Here is a 24,506-nt window from a genome sequence, read left to right as displayed (position 1 = left end):
GCTGTTCCGCAGGAGAAAGATGAGGCTTTCTGCTCCTGTAAAGATTTACAGCCTCGGAAACCCTGTACAGGGTCGCTATGAGTTGGAACCGACTCCATGGCTCTTAACAACATCAATTACATCTAAGTGAAATCTACATTTTTAACCTTTTATATATAACCTGTGAAATATTCCTTTTAAAGAACAATATTCCCACTAGGCATTTATATTTGTGATATAAAGCTAATTTTGTTTGTAAATTCAGAGCTATAAGCAGCATCCACATATTTAAGTTTTGTTTTTGTCACTGCCATTGTTCACAGTACTATCATTTATTTGTTTTAATCATTCTGTTTCAAAAAGTATTTAAAACTAAAATGAGTAAAATAGAGCTATGGATTTAGAAAAACATTCTATTTTCTATGCAAAGACCACAGGTCTGTTTGAATCACAACGTCAGCAGGTCAAACCCACCAGTTGCTTCTTGGAAACCCTCTACAGGGTCTCTCTCTGTGTACTGACTCCACAGTGCTTAGCAATGATAACAGCTTCACTTAGGAGGAGTACTGGTGTGGCACTGTAGAATAATGCGCTGGACTGCAAGATCAGCAGTTCAAAAGCACCAGTCGCTCCTCGGAAACTATGCACTGTGAAGCTATGAGTCAGAATCGACTCAGCAGCACTTAACAACAACAACCAATTTCACTTAGGAGTCCTAGTATGGCGATGTAGGATAAACACTCAACCACAAGGTCAGTTTGAACAGCCACTCCTCGGAAACCCTTTATAGGGTCTCTGTGGGTTGGAACTGACTTGACAGCACTTAACAACAAGAAGAACTTCACTTAAGAAGATTTAAAAATGAACTACTTCAAGATAATTAAATAACAACTCTGAATTTACAAAATAGTGTTGTTGTTGTTAAGTGCTGATGAGTGAGTTTCGACTCATAGAGACACTATAAAGGGTTTCGTGTGGCATTGTGGGCTAATGCATCAGACTGCAAAGTTGTTTGAACTGCAAGGTCAGTGGTTCAAGCTCACCAGCTGCTTCTTGGAAACCCTATATAGGGTTGCTATGGGTCGGAATCTACTCAACAGCACTAAACAACAACAACATACACGATAAACTAACAGCGACCATATATAGGGTTTCTGAGGAACACCTGGTGAGTTTGAACTGCTGATCATGTGGTTCACAGTCCAGTGCTGAGCCTACAGCACCACACCAGAAGTCCTAGAAAATAGTACACTCCCCATTTTCAGTAAAAATTGAAATGTTTTACTTTTTATATGTGTGCATAAAATGATAAAATCACCAACAAACAAAGCATGTTCAATTACTTTCCAAGTAAATAACAAGTTCGATATACACGCAAACTGTTTGAAATAAATGAGTTTCTATGATCTTAAACCTGGAGGGAAAATACTCTTTCTTAGTGGTATATATGATTCCTGTAATGAAGTTTTACTATGATTTTTTCCAAACTTGAATTTAATTTGGCAATTTTTTAAGTCATTGCAAAAATCTTACTGAAAAAAAAATTAAATAAATTTTATTTAAAATTAAATTTTACATACCTTGGTTTTCGAAATGCTAAACTATATTGTTGACAAGCCAGACCCACAGTTGGAGTATAAACAATTGGCATGAATTTCTCAATGTCAGACATTAGCACTCTATAAAAGAGCTTTTCATTTCTATCTTGAAGGTCCATCAAGAGAAGATACCTGTGGAAATTGGAAACAATTAGATATATCTTCCAACAAACTCATGAAATAGTTACTTAAAAATCTAATTATTGGTATAATATTTATAATAATAATATAATAATATAGAGTGTATTTTTTAGACTTCATAGAAAACATCTGATTATAAAAAACACACACAACTTTAATATTCTTAAATACCTCAAAGATTGAAGGATTATATCTTTTAGTAATTTTTTAATACTTGAAAAGATTATCCCATTTTCATAATAAAAGACAATGAAAATACAGTAAGCACTGGACTGTGAACTATAAAGTCCTCAGTTGGAGCCCATCTGTTGCTCTGAGAGAGAAAGATGAGGCTTTCTGCTCCCACAAAGGTTTGAAACTGGGATGAGAAACCCTTTTTCTACCAAAATTTATAACATCATTCGTGGACCATAAAAATTATTAACTTGAGAATTAGCCTATTATATTTGGTCAAACATTTTTATTAACTCACCCCTAATGTGACAGCTGGAGTCCTGGTGTGGTGCCATAGGATAAGCACTCAACTTTAAGGTCTGTTTGACCTGCAAGGTCGGCAGTTCAGACTCACCAGTTGTTTCTCAGAAACCTTACATAGGGTCGCTGAGTCGGAATCAACTCCATGACAATTAACAATAACAACATATTAAACAGCTGGAACTGCAGTTGCCTCGGCAGGACAAAACCAAACGATTTCAACAGCCTTATACATGTAGTGGTTACGAATCAGGCTGCGAACCGCAAGATCAGCAGTTCAAAACTACCAGCTGCTCCGCAGGAGAAAGATGAGGTTTTCTGTTCCCATAAAGATTTACAGATTTACAGCCTCGGAAACCCTGTTCAGAGTCGTTATGGGTCGGAACTGACTCGACAGCACTTAACAACATCAACAACATACAGCCCATTGGCAAGACATTCTCCACCCCTGGCTTAAAGCCTATTCAGATGAGTTGGAACTGACTCCAAGACGGTTAATATAAACAAAGTTACAGTTTTGTTAATTAAATGAAGAGAAATACTTCAACTTTAAACTTGTGATGCTACATGATTTAAGAGTAAATACCAATCAAAAACAACAAAAAAATAACCCATGTATATGATTTTTCCCTGATGCAAAAAACCCTTACAGCATTTACTTCAGAAGCCTTATAATTACCAGTTTTACAATCTAGGTATGTTTCCTCAAGGACTGGTAGCCCTTTCTGTAAAATGTAATGCTCTTAGGAAGGTGACATGCCCTCTTTGGGGCAGGGAAGCTTAGCATTGGACACTTTTGCCCTATGTGCCTTTTTTTTTTTTTTTGGCCGATTCTGATTTTTTAGTCATCTATCAAAGTTCATGAGTTCTGTGCAGGACTTCCAACCAGTTCATTCCAGTTTGACCCTGTTGAGAATTTGCATTTTCACCCCAGGTAATACTGAATCACAATCTATATTTTAACAAGGTCCCCAGGTGATTCTTAGACAGCCCCAGTCTAGTGATCTTGTAAAATATATATTGTGACTTAGTATATCTGGGGTGGAAATGCAACTTCTCAGCAAGAGGTCAAACTGGAACGAGCAGGTTCAAAGGCCTACTTCTAGGAATCCTTCTAGCAAATTACTGAACCCTAGGATAAGCACAAGGTCGGCATTTCAAACCCACCAGCAGCTCCTCAGAACCCCTATAAAAGGTCACTATGAGTTGGCACCAACTTGATGACATTTAATGAAAACAATAAAAGGATCCAGGTCTGAAATGCCAGGTTGGGAACTCCCTAGGTTACAGCTGATGTTCTGGGGGAGTAGACCAGAATTTGTAGCAAGCAGGTCAGAGTGGAAGCAGCCCTAGGAATTTCAAACCTTGGAGTTGCCATCTGCAGTCTAGAGGACTGAGCCCTTTAACTTGTGAGCTATGACTTATCTTCAGGTGGTAGTTATGTGCCGTGGAGTCGGTTCCGACTCATAGCGACGCTGTACAGGGTTTCCGAGGCTGTAAATCTTTACAGGAGCAGAAAGCCTCAGCTTTCTCCTACGGAACAGCTGGTAGTTTCCAACCGTTGACCTTGCGAACTGCAGCCTGATTCATAACCAGTGTGCTACCAGAGCTCCTTAGGGTTAAAGGAAGAAGTGCTGTATGTGTAGCTGGTGTCAGAACCAAAGAGGAAGAAAATATACAGATTGATTTGAAATTGAATTGAATAGAATTGATTCTTACTAAAACATAGGGAAAATTTTACCTTCATTCTTTAAAAAACATGGAAACTTTATTCTAAACAAAGTAACCAAACTAGGTAGGATTTTGAAAAAGTGTACTTTCACCTACAATGTTTTGAAAACCTAAGTACAAACAATTTAAACCTGTTTTTCTTGATCTAGGATGAAATTTTTTAATCATTTACCTTTATATTAAGAATTCTGTCACAAGAAATAAGCAGTCTTTCTGAAGACACAGAAAAAAAAAAAGTTTGTTTCATTCAAATGCTCCTAGAGAGAATAATATTTTACATCATTGTATTTACAGGTTAATTCTTCTCAAAGTTGACTAGTCTTTTCAAATCATTAAATATAATATTTTAGCATTCTCATCCAAAAAAACTACACAACTGTTTAAGAGAAATGTAGAAATCATTCTTAGGAATATGTTACCTGTCAAAGTCAGAGTTCAGACGCTCACAGTTTTTAATCACACGAAGGACCTGGAGATCCTGACTGATGAAGCAAGGGGGCAACAATCCATGAATGTTCAATTGCTGTCTCTCTTCCAGGGTAAAAGCTAAGTCCTATGTTGAAAATAAAGACATGGATTTTAGGAGGGGAGAAGAGAAAAACCATATATATACACAAATAAAATCAAACTAAGATGTGGAGCTCTGGTAGCGTAGTGGTTATGAGTCGGGCTGCGAACCGAGTCGGGCTGCAAACCGCAAGGTCAGCAGTTCGAAACTACCAGCTGTTCAGAAGGAGAAAGATGAGGCGTTCTGCTCCCATAAAGATTTACAGCCTCGGAAACCCTGTGCATGAGTTGGAACCGACCCCACGGTACTTAACAAGACATGGAATTACAAGTAAGTACATCTGGTATCACTATTAACATGCCACATAAACTGAGTAAATAATGTAATCTCTCCATAATTTAGTTTCCTAATCTTTAAAAACTGTTGTTGCTGTGTTGTTAGGTACCATCCAGTCGGTTCTGACTCATAACAACCTTATTCACAAAGGAACAAAGTACTGCCTGGTCCTGTGCCAACCTCATATAATCATTGTTAAGCTTGAGTCCATTGCTGCTGCCACTGTGCTAATCCACCTCATTAGGGATCTTCCTCTTTTTTCACTGATGCTCCACTTTACCTAGTATAATGTCTTTCTCCAGGGACAGGTCCTTCATGATAATATGTCTGAAGTATAAAAGATGTAGTCTCACCATCCTGGCTTCTAAGGAACATTCTGGCTATAATTCTTCCAACACAGATTTGTTTCTTCTTCTAGCAATCCATGGTACTTCGAATAGTTTTCTCCAATACTGAAACTCAAATGCATTGATTCTTTGTCACTCTTCTTCATTTATTGTCCAACTTTCACATGCATATGAAGATATTGAAAATACCATGGCTGGGGTCAGGCACACTTTTGTCCTCAAACTGCTATCTTTGCTCTTGAACACTTAAAAGTGGTCTTGTACAGATTTGCCTAAAGCAATATGTCATTTGATTTCCTGACTGCTACTTCTATGAGTGTTGATTAGTGGATTCAAGTAAAATGAAGTCTTTGACAAAACAACTTCAGTCTTAGTCTCCATTTATATGAATGCTGTTTTTGGTCCAGTGGTGAGGATTTTTGTTTTCTTTACATTGAGGTGCAACCATAATGAAGACTGTGGTCTTTGATTTTCATCAGTAAGAATGTTAAATCCTCTTTGCTTTCAGAAAGCAAGGTTGTATTATGTGCAGATTGCAGGAAGTTAAGGAATCTTCCTTCAATCCTGATGCCATGTCCTTTTTCATATAATCCAGCTTCTCAGATGATTTGCTCAGTATACAGATTGAAGAAATATGGTGAAAGAATAAAACTCTGTGGCACACCTTTGCTAATTTTAAACCATTAGATGTCCCTTTGTTCTGTTCAAATGATAGCCTCTTGGTCTATATACAGATTACTCAATAGCAGAATTAAGTGTTCTGGAATATTCATTCTTTGCAATGTTGTCCATAATCTGTCATGATCCACACAGTCAAAGCTTGAGAAATGCTGAGTGTGTTCTTCCTTTTTGATTTTCTAACTCCAGCTCCTTGCACGTTTCATTATAATACTTGACTTTATCTTCTCAATCTGCCCTTTGAAATTTTCCATTTAGCTCTTTTACCTCCTCATGTCTTCCATAGGCTTTAGCATTTCTATACTGGAGAGCAAGTTTCAGAATCTCTTCTGATGTTCAATCTGGTCTTTTCTTTCTTTCCTGTCTTCTTAATCACCTTTTGCTTTCTTCCTGTATGATGTTCTTAATGTCATCCCACAACTCTTCTGTCTTTGGTCATTAATATCTAAAACATCAAATCTGTTCTTGAGATGATATCTAAATTCAGGTAGGATATGTTCAAGGTCAAATTTAGGCTCTCGTGGACTTGTTTTCATTTTCTTCAGTTTCAGCCTGAACTTGCATATGAACATTTGATGGCCTGTTCCACAGTCTTCTCTTGGTCTTGTTTTGACTGAAGATAGGGAACTTTTCAACCATCTTTTTCCACAGATGTAGTCAATTTGATTTCTGTGTATGCCACCCAGTGAGGTCCATGTGTATAGTCATCTTTTATGTTGTTTTAAAAAGGTATTTTCAATAAATAAGTAATTCTATTGTATGCTTGTGTTTCTATCACCAAGGGCATATTTTCCAACTACTTACCTTCCTCTTTGTTCCCAATCTTTGTATTTCATTCACTGATAATTATCCATATAATGATTGCATGTTTGATCAATTTTAGACTGAAGAATTTGGTAGAAATTTTCAATTTCATCACCATTGACTTTATTGGTTGGTGCATAAATTTGAATAATAGTGGTATTAATTGGTCTTCCTTCCAAGAGTGTGAATATTATCCTATCATAGACAGCATTATACTTCAAGACAGATCTTGAAATGTTCTTTTTGAAGATGAATGTGACACCATTTCTCTTCAATGTGTCATTCCCGGCATAGTAAACCATGTGGTTGCCAGATTCAAAATGGGCAATACCAGTCCATTATAGTTCACTAATGTCTAGTATTATGTATTCCATTTCATTTTTGGCAAATTCCAATTTTTCTGGACTCATACTTCATACATTCCATGTTCTGATTATTAATGGTTATCTACAGCTGTTTCTCCTCAACTTCAGTTGTGCACCATCAGAAAATCAAGGTCACAAAAACTTTACCACATTTGCGTCATTACGGTCAACTCTACTTTAAGGAGGCAGCCCTTCCCCAGTCATATTTTGAGTGCCTTCCAATCTGGGGGGCTTATCTTCTGGCACTATATTAGACAATATTCTGGTGTACTTAATCATGTTTCAGTATTCAATATTCTGGTGCTATCTGACAGTGTTCTACTGCTATTCATACTGTCTCATGTAGCTATACATTCAGAAATAGTCCACTTCTGCTTCCTAGTCTATCTTACTGTGGAAGTTCAGCTTTAATCTGTCCACCATGTTTGTACCCTGCTGATATTCAAACTAATGGTAGCATAGCTTCCAGCATCACAGCAACATGCAAGTCAGCACAGAACAACAAACTGACAAATATTTTCAAAGTTATGTCACTCAGATATCATTTGGATAAAATTAGATAGCTGATGGAAGGAAACTATTTGAGGACACACCAATAAACATATAATCACCATTAAAATTAAGAAAAGTGTGAGAACGAGTTGTATTCTTTCACCATACTTAATCAACCTGTATGCTGAGCAAATCATCCAAGAAGCTGGCTTATATGAACAAAAATGTGGCATCAGAATTGGAGGACGATTCATTAGCAACCTGAGATGATACAACCTTGCTTGTTGAAAGTGAAGAGGACTTAAAACATTTACTGATGGATTACATCAGTATGGATTACATCTCAATGTAAAGAAAACAAAAATCCTCACCACTGGACCAGTAAACAACATTCTTATCAGTGGAGAAAAGACTGAAGTTGTCAAGGACTTCATTCTTCTTGGATCAACTAACAACACTCATGGAAGCAGCAATCAAGAAATCAAACGATGTATTGCATTAGGCAAATCTGCTGCACAAGACCTTTTTTAAGTGTTGAAGAGCAAAGATGTCAGCTTGAGGACTAAAGTGTGCCTGACCCAAGCCATGGTATTTTCAATAACCTCACATGCATGTGAAAGTTGGACAGTGAGTAAGGAAGACTATAGACAAACTGATGCTTTTTGAGTTATGGTGTTGGAGGAGAATATTGAAAGTGCCATGGGCTGCCAAAAGAACCAATAGATCTGTTGTGGAAGAAGTGCAGCCAGAGTGCTCCTTGGAGGCCAGGACGGCCAAACTTCGTCTCTCACACTTCAGACATATTGTCAGGAGGGACCAGTTGCTGGAGAAGGATATTATGTTTGGTAAGGTGGAGGGTCACAGAAGAAGAGGAAGACCACCAATGAGATGGATTCGCCAAGTGGCAGCCTCTATGGACTCAAGCGTGGCAAGAGTAGTGAGGTTGGCCCAAGATCGGGAGTGTTTCCTTCTGCTGTGCATAGGGTCGCTATGAGTCAGTATCAACTCGATGGCACCTAACATCAACAATGTCTGGTAGCTCAGTGGTTATGAATTGGGTTGCGATCCGCAAGGTCAGCAGTTCGAAACTACCAGCTGTTCTGCGGGAGAAAGATGAGCCTTTCTGCTCCCATAAAGATTTATAGCCTTGGAAACCTGTACAGGGTTGCTATGAGTCAGAATCAACTCCACGGCACATAACAACAAACAACAACAATGTCTTACACACAGTCTTGAGATACCTGTTTGAAATTTTTCTCCTGTTTTGTCTCTTGCTAATTTTACATATTCCGCAAAGTCGTTTGAACTGCAATGCCAGCAGTTCAAACTCACCAGTCACTCTTTGGAAACACGATATAGGGTTGCTATGAGTTGGAACCAACTCGACAACACTTAACAACAGCAATGCCACACAATAATTCTTAACCAATTGCTATGTTCATAGCCTTTTATTCCTCCATAACACCAAGGTCAAGCATATCTTTTTTCTCTGCTTTTCTGCCCTCCAAGCCTCACCTCAAATGATCACTCTGTGAAGCTTTTCCAATTCACACACTACATTGTAAGAATCCTATTCTTACAGCAGGAGCCATAGTGGTACAGTGGTTAAAGCACATGGATGGTAAAACAGAAGGTCAGCAGTTTGAATCCACCAGCCACTCCATGGTTGAAAGATGTGACAGTCTGCCTCCAGAAAATGTACAGTCTTAGGTGAGGGAGGAGGTCAACAGGAGAACAATACTCTTTCTTCTCATTTTTTAAAGTAATGTTTAACTCAGGAGGGCACTAATGGAAAGACTTATGTTTAGTTAGTCTCCTAGGACAGGAAGGCACAATGACATATAGATTTGTCCATGGAATAATCCCTAGTGGAACCTCCAGTTAGCAATAGCTAATTGATACCAATGGCTCTAAAATCTCCAGTGTGAGGAGCTGTGAATAACCCCAATCTCCACATGCTCTCAACATAGCATCTAGCATTGAGCTGCAAGATGTTTTTCTCTACTATTGAGTTCCCTCTCATGACTGCAAATGCCTCCACTGTTACATGCTAAGTTGGGGCAGTCTTTGAAGTTCTAGTATGTGTAGACAGCAGCAAGTTGGTCTCTTTCGATAAGCATAACCCACAGCGTGTTCAATTGTGCCTGATCCAATCACATTCTAATAGATAACATGAGAATATGGGATCAATGCATCGGGGCCACTTGTGGAGTTCCCTCAACCTGCCATTTATCTTTCAATTTGTGGTTTATGGTCCCACACTAAGACATGCTTTATTCTCACACCAGAACACAGAACATGTCCCAAGAAACCATGGAATTTTGTGTTTCCTTCACAGCTTTATCCCTGGTGCTTAATTATGACATAATTGTTGCTGCTGCTGTATGGTGTCAAGTTGGTTCCAACTTACATGGTTTCCAAGGCTGTGCATTTGTTATGGGAGCATCTTAACCCTATTGAGTGGCTTGTGGATTTGAACTGTTGACCTTATGGTTAGAAGTCCAACATGTAACCACCAGGGCTCCTTTCTGACATAAATTAGTACTCAATAATTTGTTGGATAAACTAAATAGAAAATAATGTTAAATATTCAATTTTAGAGACATTAAAATCTTAAAAACCAATAAAATTGCTGCTCAGGGAAATGATTAGCATATTTATTCCGGTAAAATTACTTTAAAAACTTAAATATTATGCAACCAGAAATTGATATTTATATGAAAATATAGTACATAAAATGGAAGAAATAGTTGCCAAAGTGAAGACTGATTATTTAAAATAAAATAACATAAAATAGGTCCTTAGAATGCAATACAATTATACACAATGTTCTAGCTATCTAGTGCTTCTGCAATGAAATACCACAAGTAGGTAGCTTTAACTAACAGAAATTTATTTTCTAAGTTTAGGAGGCTAGAATTTAGCATTCAGAAGACTTTCTTTCTCTGTGGGCTAGGGAGAAAGGTGCTTGTTTCTTAACTACTTTTCCTGCGCAATCTTCATGTGGCTTGACATCTCTCTTCCTCCATCTCTTCTTGCGACTTTGTGTTTAATCTCTTTTATATCTCAAAAGATACACCCTACCCTAATCTGATCTCATTAACATAACAAAGAAAACCTGCTCCCAAATAGAATTATAACCACAGGCATAAAGGTTAGGATTTACTACACATATTTTGGGGGACATAATTAAATCCATAGCATATAGTAATATATTTGAAAAGGAGAATAAAGTTCAATAGCCTTTTCTAACAAAAATGAAGAAAGGGAAAAAGCTGAGCTAAAATTGAAGTTTCATAAATACACGGTTATATATGAAGAAACAGTAAACTTCTGAATGTTATGCTTTGAAAATCTGTCAAAAAATAATAATCAAAATATATCAATACACTGAGAATAAGGCTTGTTTGAGAAGCACTAGTATATGTTCCTTTGCTTACTTAATAAAGGCACTTAACAATCATTTACTGCTATTAGCTTTTTTACATATACTTTCCAAAGTCTGGTCTGAAACCAATTCTTAAATCTAATAGGTTTCTGAAACCTCATTCCATGTAAATGATAATGCCATCTGGAAATCTTTTATACCCTTTGATATTTAGTTGCTATACAATCCCATACACTACTGACCAAGTTTTCCAAGACATAGTAAGGTGCCAATTCAACCCTTTAAAAAAAAACAAAAAACTAGGACTTTGAAATCTGGAAACGAGGCAAATTATGATTGGGTTCATATTCTACTACCACCTTTTATGAATTAAAAACTAATGAACAAACAAACACACACAACTGAATTAATATATTGAAAGTCTTAAGACCTCTGGATAATTTAAAATATATACAGTACTAAGATTATTTAATTTAAACCATTGTTTTGTAAAACAATGGTATTTATCAATGTGACTCCTATCACTCAATATATTTTAAAAAGTATTCAAAGAAACAGTAAGTGGAATTTTGAAGAATTTTATAATCCTAGTTCTATACTTCAATTTATATTATATTTATATTAACAGAGACATATTTGTAAAGAAATGTTTTGTACAAATTTATGAATACATCAATTATGCCTAAAAATTGACAGTGAAATGCTAGTCTGATACAGCCTTCTCATTAAAAGCTAATGTAACATGTATCTATTTCAAAGAATTTTTATTTACCATTATCCTACCGGGCCTACCCAACAAAGGATAAAGCATCTAAAATATACACACAAGCTGTAAGTTTCATTTGATTTCTAGTGTCCTTTATGTAGCTGAAAAGATTCGATGTCTATACATAGATTAGGTTTCCAGACTACCTGTAACTCTAATGCCCTAAAAGTGACCTCATACACTAAAGGTTCTGTGCTGCTTTCTCTCCTTTCCCCACTCCTTAAAACACCTTTTTGACCAGAGCCCCCTACAATGGAATGGTATGTTGTTTCACTGCTAAGTGTAGAAAATAAGCCAGCTATTCTTTTGGACTCCACTAATTAATCTATGTACAGCTTCATGAGAAAACTGAACCTATCAAGAAGTGGAAACAAAATTCCTGGCATAACAAGAAACTTATATTAGAAATTGTGTTTGCAAACATAAGAAAGAAAGAAACTTTGTCCTGAGTTTATCAGAAAGGATTACCATATAAAAAGAACAAATAGTTTCTGTATTCTACACTAAACATCTTTAATGTTTCCAATGAACTTCAGTAGTTTGCCTTGTTTTTCACCTGGGTACTGACAGTAAATAAATCACATTGAATGGTAAAAAGGAGAGTATTATCTAAACCACAAAAATCTTCTATCAGAAATCTATACTTGTAAAATAATTCATTATGCTAACAAACTTTTCAATTCAAATATTTGAATCTATGGTCATAAAAGAGTAAAAGTATATGTTTTGTTCAACTGTGTATCTTCTGTGTCTAGAATAATGTTTGATACTTTGTAGGCAATAAAAAAGTGTTCATTTAAGTAAACAAATAATTGTGCACTATTACTTAACAACTATACAATTGCTATTGTATGTTTTGGAGAAGACAAAGCAGAAAACTGAGCAAGGAAGATTACAAAGAAAGCTGTTGTTGTTGTTAAGTGACATCAAGTCTTTTCCAACTCAGAGAGAACCTATATAGGGTTCCCAAGGAGAGGCTAGTGGCTTTGAACCACTGATAGCAGTCCAGTGCTTATCCTAAAGCTTCACACTAGGACTCCACAACAAAAGTTGTTGTTGTTAAGTGCCCTCGAATCAGTTCCAACTCATGGCAACCCTACATAGGGTTTCTGAGAAGTGACTGGTGGGTTTGAACTACTAACCCTGTGGTTAGTAGTTCTGTGCTTACTCTTTAATGCCACACCAGGACTCTACAAAAAAAGTAGAGAAGTAAAAATTAAAAGCACAAGATGCTTGAACTAATGCAAAAGTCCTTCTACTGATGAATGGATAAGCCAACTGAGGTACAGTCATACAATAAAATATTATTCAACAGTTAAAAAAAAAGAAAACTACTGATTATGAAGCAGGTGACTTTAAAAACCATCATGCAAAGTAAAATTAGGAAGCTACAAAAGATTACATACTATATGATTGCATTTACATGACATTCAGAAAATGACTAAATTATTAGGACAGAAAAAGACCAGTGATTGCCAGGGTCCGGGTAGAAAGGCTGACCCACAAAGGGACAGCACAAAAAAAATGTTTTATGTGATAGAGCAGTGCTTGATTGTGGTGCTGTTTACACCATAGTATGCATATGTCAAAACTAAGCGGACAGTACAACAAAGAGTAAATTCCACTACTCTGAACTTCATTAGGCTCTAAAAGAATCAATTTATCAGCTAATTTTCTCCCTACTTGAAAAGAAAGAACATACTTGAATTACTAAATGTTTGTTTAGAAACTTGACATATTTCATACTTCAAGTTTTTAAATATATTTTTTCTAATTTGATTTTTTAATCCTTTATCAAAATTATTTCATAATTTTAGAATGATTTTAACTACATTACGTAACAGATTTAACAAATAAAGCTTTGCATACATAGGGGCTTTAAAAGCTGTTTATTTTATTACATGGACATTAACACTATTTCAGAACATCTTATATGTGTGACCAGACAAATCCTCTAAATATGCTTGTAAGTATAGTGATTATGCATGTATATGAAAAAAAAGAATTGGCATTACAGCATCATCTTCTATTGTGCCTTCATTTGATTTTTTTTTCTTAACTCTTTGAGACAACACAAGAATCTACAGAATACAGAAATCAAGGGAGCAATTCCAATTAACTTTACTAATTAAATTGCACATGAATTTGTAAATGTCTATTCCTTCTTGTATCCCTTGCCTATTCCTGAATGAAAATTTCCTTCAAGAAGGCTTTTCTGCCCTCTCTCTAGATTAAGAAGATGTCCTTCAATGCACTCCCAATAGTTTCATGTGCTTCTTATACTGGGGCCTCCCATACTTCAACATTTCTTTTTAGTTCAAGTTTTACCCAGAGGCCTGAGTGCTCCAGGACATTATGGCATTCATATTTATATGTCAACACCTAAGGACAGGCCAGGACCTCAATAATTGTAAGTAAACATACAGATGAACAAAGGAGCCCTGGTAGCATATTGGGTTATGAGTTGGGCTGCAAACTGCAAGCAGTTTGAAACTACCAGCCACTCTGCAGGAGAAAGATGAGGCTTGCTGCTTCCATAAAGATTTGCAGCCTCGGAAACCCTAGAGAAGGTAGCTATGAGTCAGAACCGACTCCACAACACATAACCACCATCGCCATCAGAGATGAACAAATAAATGAACCTAAAACAAGCTTTCAGTCCTATGGAGTCAGGAAAGCATTTTGAATAACTAACACACCCAATTCAAATTTCAAACTAAAATTATATTACACATACAGAGTGCTCATGATTTGAAATCTCCCAAATCAGAACTAAGCTTTCCACACATACATTAAAAAAAAAAAAGTTAGTTAAACTAATCCACTATTCCTAGGCTTTTAATTCAGAATCAACCTTTATATGCTTAAAAGACATATCTACATGTCAGTACAAGTGACAGAGCCTGTGGGGAATGTTGAAAGTGTCTTCATCTAAAGTAAGATTTCTTAAACTTGGCATTGTTAACCATATTAAGGAAGACAATCCTTTACTGTAGGTGGCTGGTTTGTGCATTATAGAATGATTGGTAATATCTCTGGCCACTACCCCAGTTGTAACAACCAGAGGTCTCTCCAGACATTGCAAAATGTCCCTTAGAGATAATAGGGGGATTGTGGAATTGTACCGATTTAAAACTACAGATCTAAGAGAACAGACTTGTAATAAAATGAACTAAAATGTTGATAGCTTGTCATAGGTTAGAGAAAAATGCATCATATACCAAAAAAAAGTATTAATAATTTAAAATATGAGCATAAGTTTTAAAATATTACTACTAAGGTTACCGTTCATACAAGCATGGATTTATTCATGTCTGCAATCAGTGAATGATTGCAGACAATTTCTCTCAGTACTACACTTACCTTAATCTGGTTAGGATAGTTCCTTAAAAAAAAAGCTCTCAATGGGATCTGCTGCACCAGTTAAATTCAAAGCAGAAAGTTATAGTGACTGTTTCTGAGGGACTCCAAAGGGTTAATCGTGATTGATATTCTCGATGGACAAAGGACAACCACAGGGGCTTATCAGAAACAAGTTATGAATAAATTGAAAAATGTTTTGGTGAGAAAAAGGCCAAAAAAATATGCTGAGTAATTGTTTTCCATCATGGAAATGCACTTGTTTGTTCTTTAAGGGAAGTAAGTCCTAGGAGAATTTCACTGGGAAATCTTACCCCATCCATCTTAAAGCCCTGATCTTGCCCCTTCATACTTCTTTTTGTTCCCCAAACTCAGAGCAATGAAAAGGAACACACGTTGAGTCCCTCGAGAAGGCCCAAACTGCCCTTTCAGCAAGGTGGAAATTGAAAGAGTACAGAATTCTTTAAAGGATGAGTTAGATGGAAACATCACCTTTTAAAGTATGTACACTTAGATGGAATATATGACAAGAAACAATTACTTCACAGTTTGGTATTTTTCTTTAATAAAGGTAGCAATACTTTCTTAATCTCAATCAATGCTGAGAAAATTACATTTTATGTTTCAGAGAATAAAATATTACAGATTAACATCCAATTCATCAATACAGTTATTTTTTTCTGGATTTCAATATTTATTTTTAAAATTCTATCAAGATGTTAAACTCTAAATGCTACTCTGAAACAGAAAATCCCTTAACCTCAAATAGCCAAAGTAGAATAAGATATTTTTTAAAATGCATACAAGAATGAATTAGGTTTATAGTAGTATTACTAGTTATGGATTATAGGTAGTAAACAACACGCCATCCCCTCAATTTTGATCATTTTTTCCATTAAATTTTGACATGGCTGGTTCTTAGTCATCATTCAAGTTTCAAATAAAATGTTCTCTTCAGAAAGACCTTCTCTTGACTACACTATAAGCTGTCCCCTTACATCACTTTATCCAAGGATCTCTGATGGTGTAGTGGGTTACACATTGATCTGCTAACCAAGAAGTTCAGTGGTTCAAATCTACCAGACACTCCTCAGGAGAAAGAGGAGACTTTCTGCTCCTATAAAGATTTACAGCCTTGGAAACCCTACATAGGGTTGCAATGAGTCAGAATCTACTTGATAGTAGTGGTTTCTTTGTTGTTGTTGTTGTTTTAGTATTACTTCATCCAGTTTTGTATTCTAGATAGTAATTATAATAACCTAAAATCACTTTACTTATTTAATGTCAAGCCCCACTTATAACCTGACCTAGATTGAAGGATAAAGCCTACAGGTGACCTTATCAAAAATAGATTTCGATGGCGGGAAGAGTGGAGCATAGGAGACAACAATTCTCCCTCAGGACAAGGCTCAGAAGGTAGCTCTGGAACCAAGGTTTGAAGAAGATACAATACCCATGGTAACCAGGGGGATGCTTTATCTTACTGTGCCTCAAAACCTGGTACCACACTAAGTAATGATAATAATAAAGAGTATGTAGGGGAGAGGAAAGCAGAAAAGCTAAGAGAAAATCTTCACCTAGGGTACTGACAGGAAAGTTAAAATCTTCAGTCAAGAATGGCTTTTCTTGAGTCTGAAACACTAAGCTGGAGTGATATGATTTTGATTCTAGAACTTGGTACACGTTAATTACTTGGGTAAGCAAACAGTTTTATAGCACATGATGGAAAGGGGTGAGTAGGAGAAATGCAACTGTATGTGCATTCCTAGAATAGGCAGCAGACTACTGGAAATAGCTGTAAATACTGAAACAACGTGAACTTCTTTGATCTGGGACTTCAAGTGGATAAAAAACTAAGGGAAGGAGGAATTCCCTTTTAAAGTACATTTTTCAAAATACATGATTATTTGCATTAAGAAATAGGAAACACTGTCAAATGTAATTATATGCTTAAGTTTTAAATGAAAAACAATAAAGTTGTTGTTGTTAAGTGTCGTCCTGTCTGTTCCAATTCAGAGATATACTGTATAGCATTTTCAAGGAGTAGCTGGTGGGTTTGAACGGCCGACCTTGGGGTTTGCAGTCGAATGCTGATCCTACAGTGCCACACTAGGAGTCCATAGCAATAATTGTTGTTGTTGTTAATTGCTATCAAGTCAGTTCCAACTCACAGCGACCCCATATAGGGTTTCTGAGGAGCAGTTGGTGAGTTTGAACCACCAACCCTGCAGTTCAAACCAACCTTGTAGTCCAGGGCTTTATCCCGCAGCACCACATCAGTGCTCCACAGCAATAATTGTTGTTGTGTGCCACCTTTCTAAAGAATATATAAATATTATAATTATATGCAGAACTCTCATCTGACACAAACCATTGTACATAGAAACTTTTCTCATAAATGTTGAAATGAGTATAAAAAACATATTCCTATAAAATGGAGGGTGGCGGTAATGGATAACAACCATTGTTGCTGTTGTTAGGTGTTGTTAGGCAGGTTCAGACTCATAGCAACTTTATGCCCAACAGAATGAAACACTGCACAGTCCTGCATCAACCTCACAAGCTTGATGCCATTGTTGCTGCCCCTGTGCCAATCCATCTCATTGGCAGTCTCCCTCTTTTTCACTGACCTTCCACTTTATCAAGCATGACCTTCCACTTTATCAACCTTCCCCAGGGGCTGGTCCCTCCTGATAATATTTCTAAAGCATGAGCAACAAAGTCTGGACATCCTGCCTCCTAGGAACATTCTGGCTATGCTTCTTCCAACACAGATCTGTTTGTTCTGGCAGTCCACGATACTTTTAATATTCTTCTCCCACACCATAACTCAAATGCATCAATTCTTTGACAATCTTCCTTATCCATTTGTCCAACTTTCACATGCATATGAGGCTACTGAACTACCATGTGTTAGGTCAGGCACAATTTATTTAGTCCTCAAACCAACACTAGCTCTTGAACACTTTAAAGAGGTCTTGCGCAGCAGATGGGCCTAAACTTCTTTTGGTTTCTTGACTGCTGCTTCCATGAGTGTTGAAGGTAGATCCTAGCAAAATTAGGTCTTTGGCAACATCAGTCTTTTCTCCATTTATTATGATGTTATATTATTGGTCTAGTGGTGAGGAATTTTGTTTTCTTTACATTGAGTTGAAACCCATACTGAAGACTTGGGTCTGTGACCTTCATCAGTAAGTATTTTAAATCCTCTTCACTTTCAACAAGCAACATTGTATCATCTGCATATGGCAGGTTGTTAATGAGTCTTCCTCCAATCCTGATGCCATGCTCTTCTTCATATAATCCAGCTACTCGGATTATTTACTCAGCATACAGATTGAATAAATATGGTAAAAGAATATGACCCTGGAGCCCACCTTTCCTTATTTTAAACCATTCTGTGTCCCTTTGTTCTGTTCAAGTGACTGCTTCTGGTCCATGTACAGATTCCTCATGAGCATGATTAAGTGTTCCTAAATACTCATTCTCTTCAATGTTGTCCATAGTCTGTCATGACCCACACACAGTTGAAAGCCTTTGCATAGTCAATAGAGCACAAGTAACATGTTTCTGGTATTCTCTCCTTTCAGCCAAGATCCATCTGATGTTAACAATAATATATCTCATTCACAATCGGAACGCGAGACATTATCCAGAGAAGAAGCAACACCAGATATGGAGGCAGAAATGGGGACATGGAGAGATGGAGCAGCTGAGGATTCATGGGAAGCGAGGGACTAAGATATGGCGGCCAGGAGGCAGACTTGCAAATGTGCCCTTTGGTGGTGTAAATTATTAAATTATTATATATGCCTGAATGTTTTGTTGTTGTTGTTGTTGTTGTTTTTTAAAAGAGAGAGCACTAAAGTGAATAGAGAGAAATACTGTTATTTGATGGCACAAGGAGGGGATTATAATCATTGTAATGAAATAAGGTGTATAGTTTGATGAATGTAAAACTGATTATCTGTCTTGTAAACTCTCACTCAATTCACAATAAAAACTTAAAAAAAACAACAACCTGTATATGCATTTGACATTGTAAATTTAGATATTTATTCTAAGCAAGTATTTGTAATGCTTCAAAAAGATACAAAAATAGAGACTGTCGTGTTATAAAGAGAAAAAATTGGAAAAATATATAATATTTATTGAAAGCTATACTATGCAGCTAGCATAAATACTACTGTCACAGCATTTACAATGGCCTTGATCAGGGTAGCAATCTACAACCAAACTATGGCAAAACAACTTACCTCCTGCTTTCTCTGTTTTTCAACATTTTACTTTGAAATAAGTATAGATTTTCAGGAAGCTGTCAAGACAATGCAGAAAATTCCTTGTACCCTTCACCCCAGTTCTTCCCACTGGTTACATATTATATAATAATAGTATAATAGGGAGTCATATTGTAGTGCTATAGGATAAACACTGTACCACAAGGTCAATTTGAAATACAAGGTGGTGGTTCAAACCCATCAATTGCTCCTTGGAGAGCCTATTCAAGGTCGCTATGAGTCGGTAAAGACTTGACAACACTTAACCACAACAACAGCGAAACCAGGGAACTGACATTGGTGCACTGTGTGTGTAGACACCTGTAATCACGACTACAATTAACATCGAGAACTAGTCCATCATGACAAAAGTTTTCTTAGCGCTACCTTTTTATAGTCATACCCATCTCTATGTCTCTTATCATCAATAAACCTTGACAATGGCTAAAAATAATATTAATAATAATACCCTTCATTTCACATCTTCATCTGAATCTGGCTTGAACCTCTAGCAGTGCCCTGTCAGTGTACTGTTGCAGCTGTTTTTGAATTATTTTTAGCAAAAAATTTAATTGCATGTGATATTAATGCTATTGTCCAATGATTTCTGCATTCCGTTGGATCACCCCTCTTTGAAATAGGCACAAATATGGATCTCTTCTAATCATTTGGCCAGGTAGCTGTTTTCCAAAAATTTTTAGCATAGACAAGTGTCTACAATGCTGCATAAGTCTGTTGAAATATTTCAATCTGTATTTCATCATTTCCAAGGGCCTTGTTCTTTGCCAGTGCCTTCAGTGCACCCTGCACTTCTTCCTTCAGTACCTTTAGCTCTTGATCATATGCTATCTCTTGAAATGGTTGAACATCAACCATTTCTTTTGGTACAGTGACTCTGTGTATTCCTTTCATCTTCTTTCAATGCTTTTTGCATTATTCAATACTGCAAGTCAAAGCTTAGATTTTTTTCCCTCAGTTCCCTCAGCTTAAGAAATACTGAGAGTTCTTCCCTTTTGTGTTTCTAACTCCAGGTCTTTGTACATTTCATTATAATATTTGACTTTGTATTCTTGAGCTGCCCTTTGGGCTGGTGGGTTTGAACTGCTAACATTTTGGTTGGCTTTCGAGCCCTTTAACCACTGATCATGGAATTAATGGTGCCATGGTGTGGCATTGTAAGAAAAATCACTGGAATGTTAATCACAAGGTTGGCAATTCAAACCTATCAGCCACTTCTCAGAAATCCTATACAGGATCACTATAAATCAGAACTAACTCCGTGGCACTTAAAAATGACAACATGGAATTAAAAGATCATGAAAAACATTTAAAAAAAAATCATGGAATTTTTCCAGGAACTTTTTCAAATTTGCCTATAAACTCCTGAGCCCACCACCAAACTGTGCATGCAGGGATCTGAGCCAAAATACCAAAATCTAGTCTTTGACAACTATAGATCTCTGGCAGGTCCACATTGGCCACTGGGTGGAGCCTTGAGGAACAGAAACACTACAAATTAGGCTTTGAAATGAAATTTATATTGGAAACACATGCCCAGGAAGGAGAGTCAAAATTGGTAAACTGCATCTAACCAGGTTGACTATTAAAACAAGCAAACCAAACACATAACATGGTTGGTTGACCACTAAAACAAACCAATCACACACACAAACTGATTCTATCTTAGGATTTCAGAATTTAACTAAGAGCTAGAAATTCATAACATAATATGCAAACTGTCCAACATACACTAAAAATATTATTCAGCAAATAAAATAACAGGAAAATGTTGATTAGCAATAGAAATCAACAAGAAACACCAATCCCAGTAAGGCACAAAAAAAAAATGGAAGTATAAAGGCAGTTTTCATAGCAATGCTCCAAAAATATACGGACAAGATCTTTTTAAATAAACATAAATATAGAAAGTGTCACCCAAGAAATACAAGCTACAAAAAAAGAAAGAAAGAAATTTTGTTTTTGTTGTTAGGAGGTGTCAAGTCAGTTCCAACTCATAGCGACCCTATGTTTAAGAGAACGAGACACTACACGGTCCTGCACCATTCTCACAATTGTTGCTACCCTTAAGCCCATTGTTGGTGCCACTGTGTCAACGCATCTCACTGGGGATCATCCTCTGTTTTTTTGACTCTCCACTTTATTAAGCATGGTGTCCTTCTCTGGGGAGGGACTGGTCCCTCCTGAGAACATGTCCAAAGTATGAGAGAAGAAGTCTTGCCATCCTTGCTTCTAAGTATGTACCTCTTCCAAGACAGATTTGTTTTTCTTTCTGGAAGTCCTGGTACATTCAATATTCTTTTTTAACACCATAATTCAAATACACCAATTCTTCTAGAGACGTTCTTATTCATTTTACAACTTTCACATGCATATGAGATGACTGAAAATACTGTGGCTTAAGTCAAGAGTACCTTAGTCCTCAAACTGATGTCTTTGTTCTTGAACACTTTGCAGTATATTTGCCTAACGTAATACATCACATATTTATTGACTGCTGCTGCCATGAGTGTTGACTGTGGACCCAAGCAAATTCTTTGACAACTTCAATTTTTTCTCCATCATAGGAATCTCAGAATTGAAAATTAAACAACTGAAATATTAATTGGTTTGCTTAAGAGCAGAATGGAAATGACACAAGTGTCAGTGAACTTTAAGAGAAATTAATCAATCTGAAAAACAAAGAGAAAAAAGATGGGAAAACAAAAAGAAAGGAAAGCCTTAAAGAATTGTGGGGCAATATCAAAAGACCCAACATTTGTCTTATCAGAGTCCCAGACAGGTAGAAAGAAAAAAAAAATTGAAGAAATTATGGTTGAAAAAGTGCTATGTTTGGAAATAGACAAACTTACAGATTCAAGAATCTCAGAGAACCAAAAAAGGATCAACTAAAACAAATGTAAACCCCAAAACATTATATTCAAACTTCTGAGCACTAAAGAAACAACATTGAAAGCAGCCAGAGAGAAACAATGTAAGGGAGCAGCAATTCAAATGACTGCAGAATTACTCACCAGAAAATCGAGAGAGGAAGAGGAACAGCATTGTTAAAACACTGGGGAGAGAACAAAACAGACTAGCCATTTAAAATTCTATAATCAGTGAAAATGTTCTTCAGAAATGAAGATGAAATAAAGATTTTCTCTGATGAAGGGAAACCAGGGCAATTCGTCTATGGCATACCTGCTTTAAAAGAAAGGCTAAATAAATTCTTCAGGTAGAACAGAAATGATAAATATATATATATATATATATATATATATATATATATATATAGAGAGAGAGAGAGAGAGAGAGAGAGAGACTTGGAACATCAAGAATACAGGAAGAGCAAAATAAATTAAAAATCTCTTAGTAAAAGTATTATTGTTGCCCTCTGCAGTTCTTTAAATTATTACAGCTGAAAGAAAATATAGCATTGTTTCCACTAATACATGTATATGCATCTGAAACAGAACAGTTGCAAGAAGAAAATAATAGAACAAGAAGAAAAGTATATATGAGGCTAAGTGAGAAAGTATTCCTAGTAGGGTTTCAGTTCAAATATGTATGGGTTTATTCCAAACAAAACATGTATAAATAAATCTCTGTGATCAGTGGACAGCTGCAGACCAGTTCTAACAGCAGTACACTTGTCTTAGTCTCCTTACCAAACCCAATGCCATCAAGTCAATTCCAATTCATGGTGACCTTGTTTTCGAGGATCTAAATCTTTGGAGCTCTGGTAGCGTAGTGGTTATGAATCGGGCTGTGAACTGCAAGATCAGCAGTTCAAAACTACCAGCTGCTCCGCGGGAGAAAGATGAGGCTTTCTGCTCCCATAAAGATTTACAGCCTCGGAAACCCTGTACAGGGTCGCTATGGGTCGGAACCGACTCGACGGCACTTAACAACAACAAATCTTTACAGGAACAGAGTCTCATCTTTCTCCCACAGAGCAGCTGGTGGGTTTGAACTGCAAACCTTGTGGTTAGTAGTCCAGTGCTTATCCTACAGAGACACCAGAGATCTTTTAGTCTCCCTAGGACCTTCAGGTTAAAGGTCAAATAAAACAGTTACTTCCAAGGCAATATATTGGGCCAGTTGAATTCAATACAGAGCAGTCAGCTCAGAAGGTAATGGCGACTGTTTTTGGCGATTCCATAAGGGTAATTTTGATAGATTTTTTTTTCAAAGTAGGACACACGGTAATCACAGGTGCTTATTAGGATGATGTTTCAAGAAAATTAAAGACTGCTTTGATGATGTGAGAAAAAAAAAAAAAAAGGACACATAAGTAAGACTGGGGAATTATTTTCATCTTAACAATGTTCTGTGAAGATTTTCTTGTGAAACCTTACCCTGTCCACTCTACAGTCTCCGGTTTTACCCATTTAGAATTCTTTTTGTTCCCTAAACTCAAACCACATTTAAGAGGAACATGATTTGAGTGCTTCAAGGATACCATAACTACCATTTTGAAATGGTCGAAAAGTGGGAATTCTTCTGGGAAGGGTTAAAGAGAAGAAAAAATTGCCTACAGAAGCAGGTAAACATATACAGAGAATGTGTTGAGAAACAAGAGCTTCATATTTTGATATTTTTGTCTAGGAAAGGTTTCTATGATTTTGCAGTGCTACTTTTGGACTTATCTTTGTAACGTTTCTACATTTTAAGTTGACTGAAAAGTTACATATATATGTACAAAAATCAATAAAAAGTCGATACAAAGAGTGTCAAAAACTCAATAATAAGTATAATACATATATTTGAATAATACAAATGAAAGCAGGAAAGGAGAAACAGAGGAATGAAAAAAAGGAACAAACAGGCAACTAATTACAAAATAGTGGAAAGAAATCTAAATATCAATAATTACAAAAAAAGGGAATAAACTAAACCAAAAATTAAAAGTGATTGCTGTTTTCACCTACATGTTCTTGTCAAGGTACAGGAAATACCAACTTTAACCTCCAATTCAGCACTGCGTATCTACATATCCAGCTCTTGCTTTTGACATGCTGTCATTGGTTCCTTCTTTCAAGTCAGTAATGTCTCTGTTATGTTTTATGCTTTAATTTCCACAGTAAGATTATCATACATTTTCACATTTTCCTTATTTGTTAATGGAGTCATGATTTTAAAAAGGTAAATTTCCCCGGGAAATGCAAGTAGAGAATTACTATCTGGAAATCATTTTTTGTACCTTTGATCCTGCACTGAGCTATATGTGAAAGTCATCTATTACTAAGGTTTTTTTTTTTA

The 24,506-nt window shown here is 36.4% G+C and overlaps 1 protein-coding gene across 1 annotated transcript in view; it reads right to left on the bottom strand.

Annotated features, from left to right (window-relative positions):
• ME1 (malic enzyme 1, NADP(+)-dependent, cytosolic) overlaps positions 1 to 24,506 on the bottom strand; it is a 215,214-nt gene that overhangs the window by 175,232 nt on the left and 15,476 nt on the right. Inside the window, exons 2-3 of the mRNA XM_006870656.1 lie at positions 4,343 to 4,476; positions 1,560 to 1,709 (exon numbers count right to left, since the gene is read on the bottom strand). Coding sequence (XP_006870718.1) covers positions 1,560 to 1,709; positions 4,343 to 4,476 — 284 coding nt within the window. The remainder of the gene's footprint in view (positions 1 to 1,559; positions 1,710 to 4,342; positions 4,477 to 24,506) is intronic.

This window comes from Chrysochloris asiatica, unplaced genomic scaffold (assembly GCF_000296735.1).
Source record: "Chrysochloris asiatica unplaced genomic scaffold, ChrAsi1.0 scaffold00146, whole genome shotgun sequence".
NCBI lineage: Eukaryota > Metazoa > Chordata > Mammalia > Afrosoricida > Chrysochloridae > Chrysochloris > Chrysochloris asiatica.
This window is presented reverse-complemented; position numbering and strand designations above follow the sequence as displayed.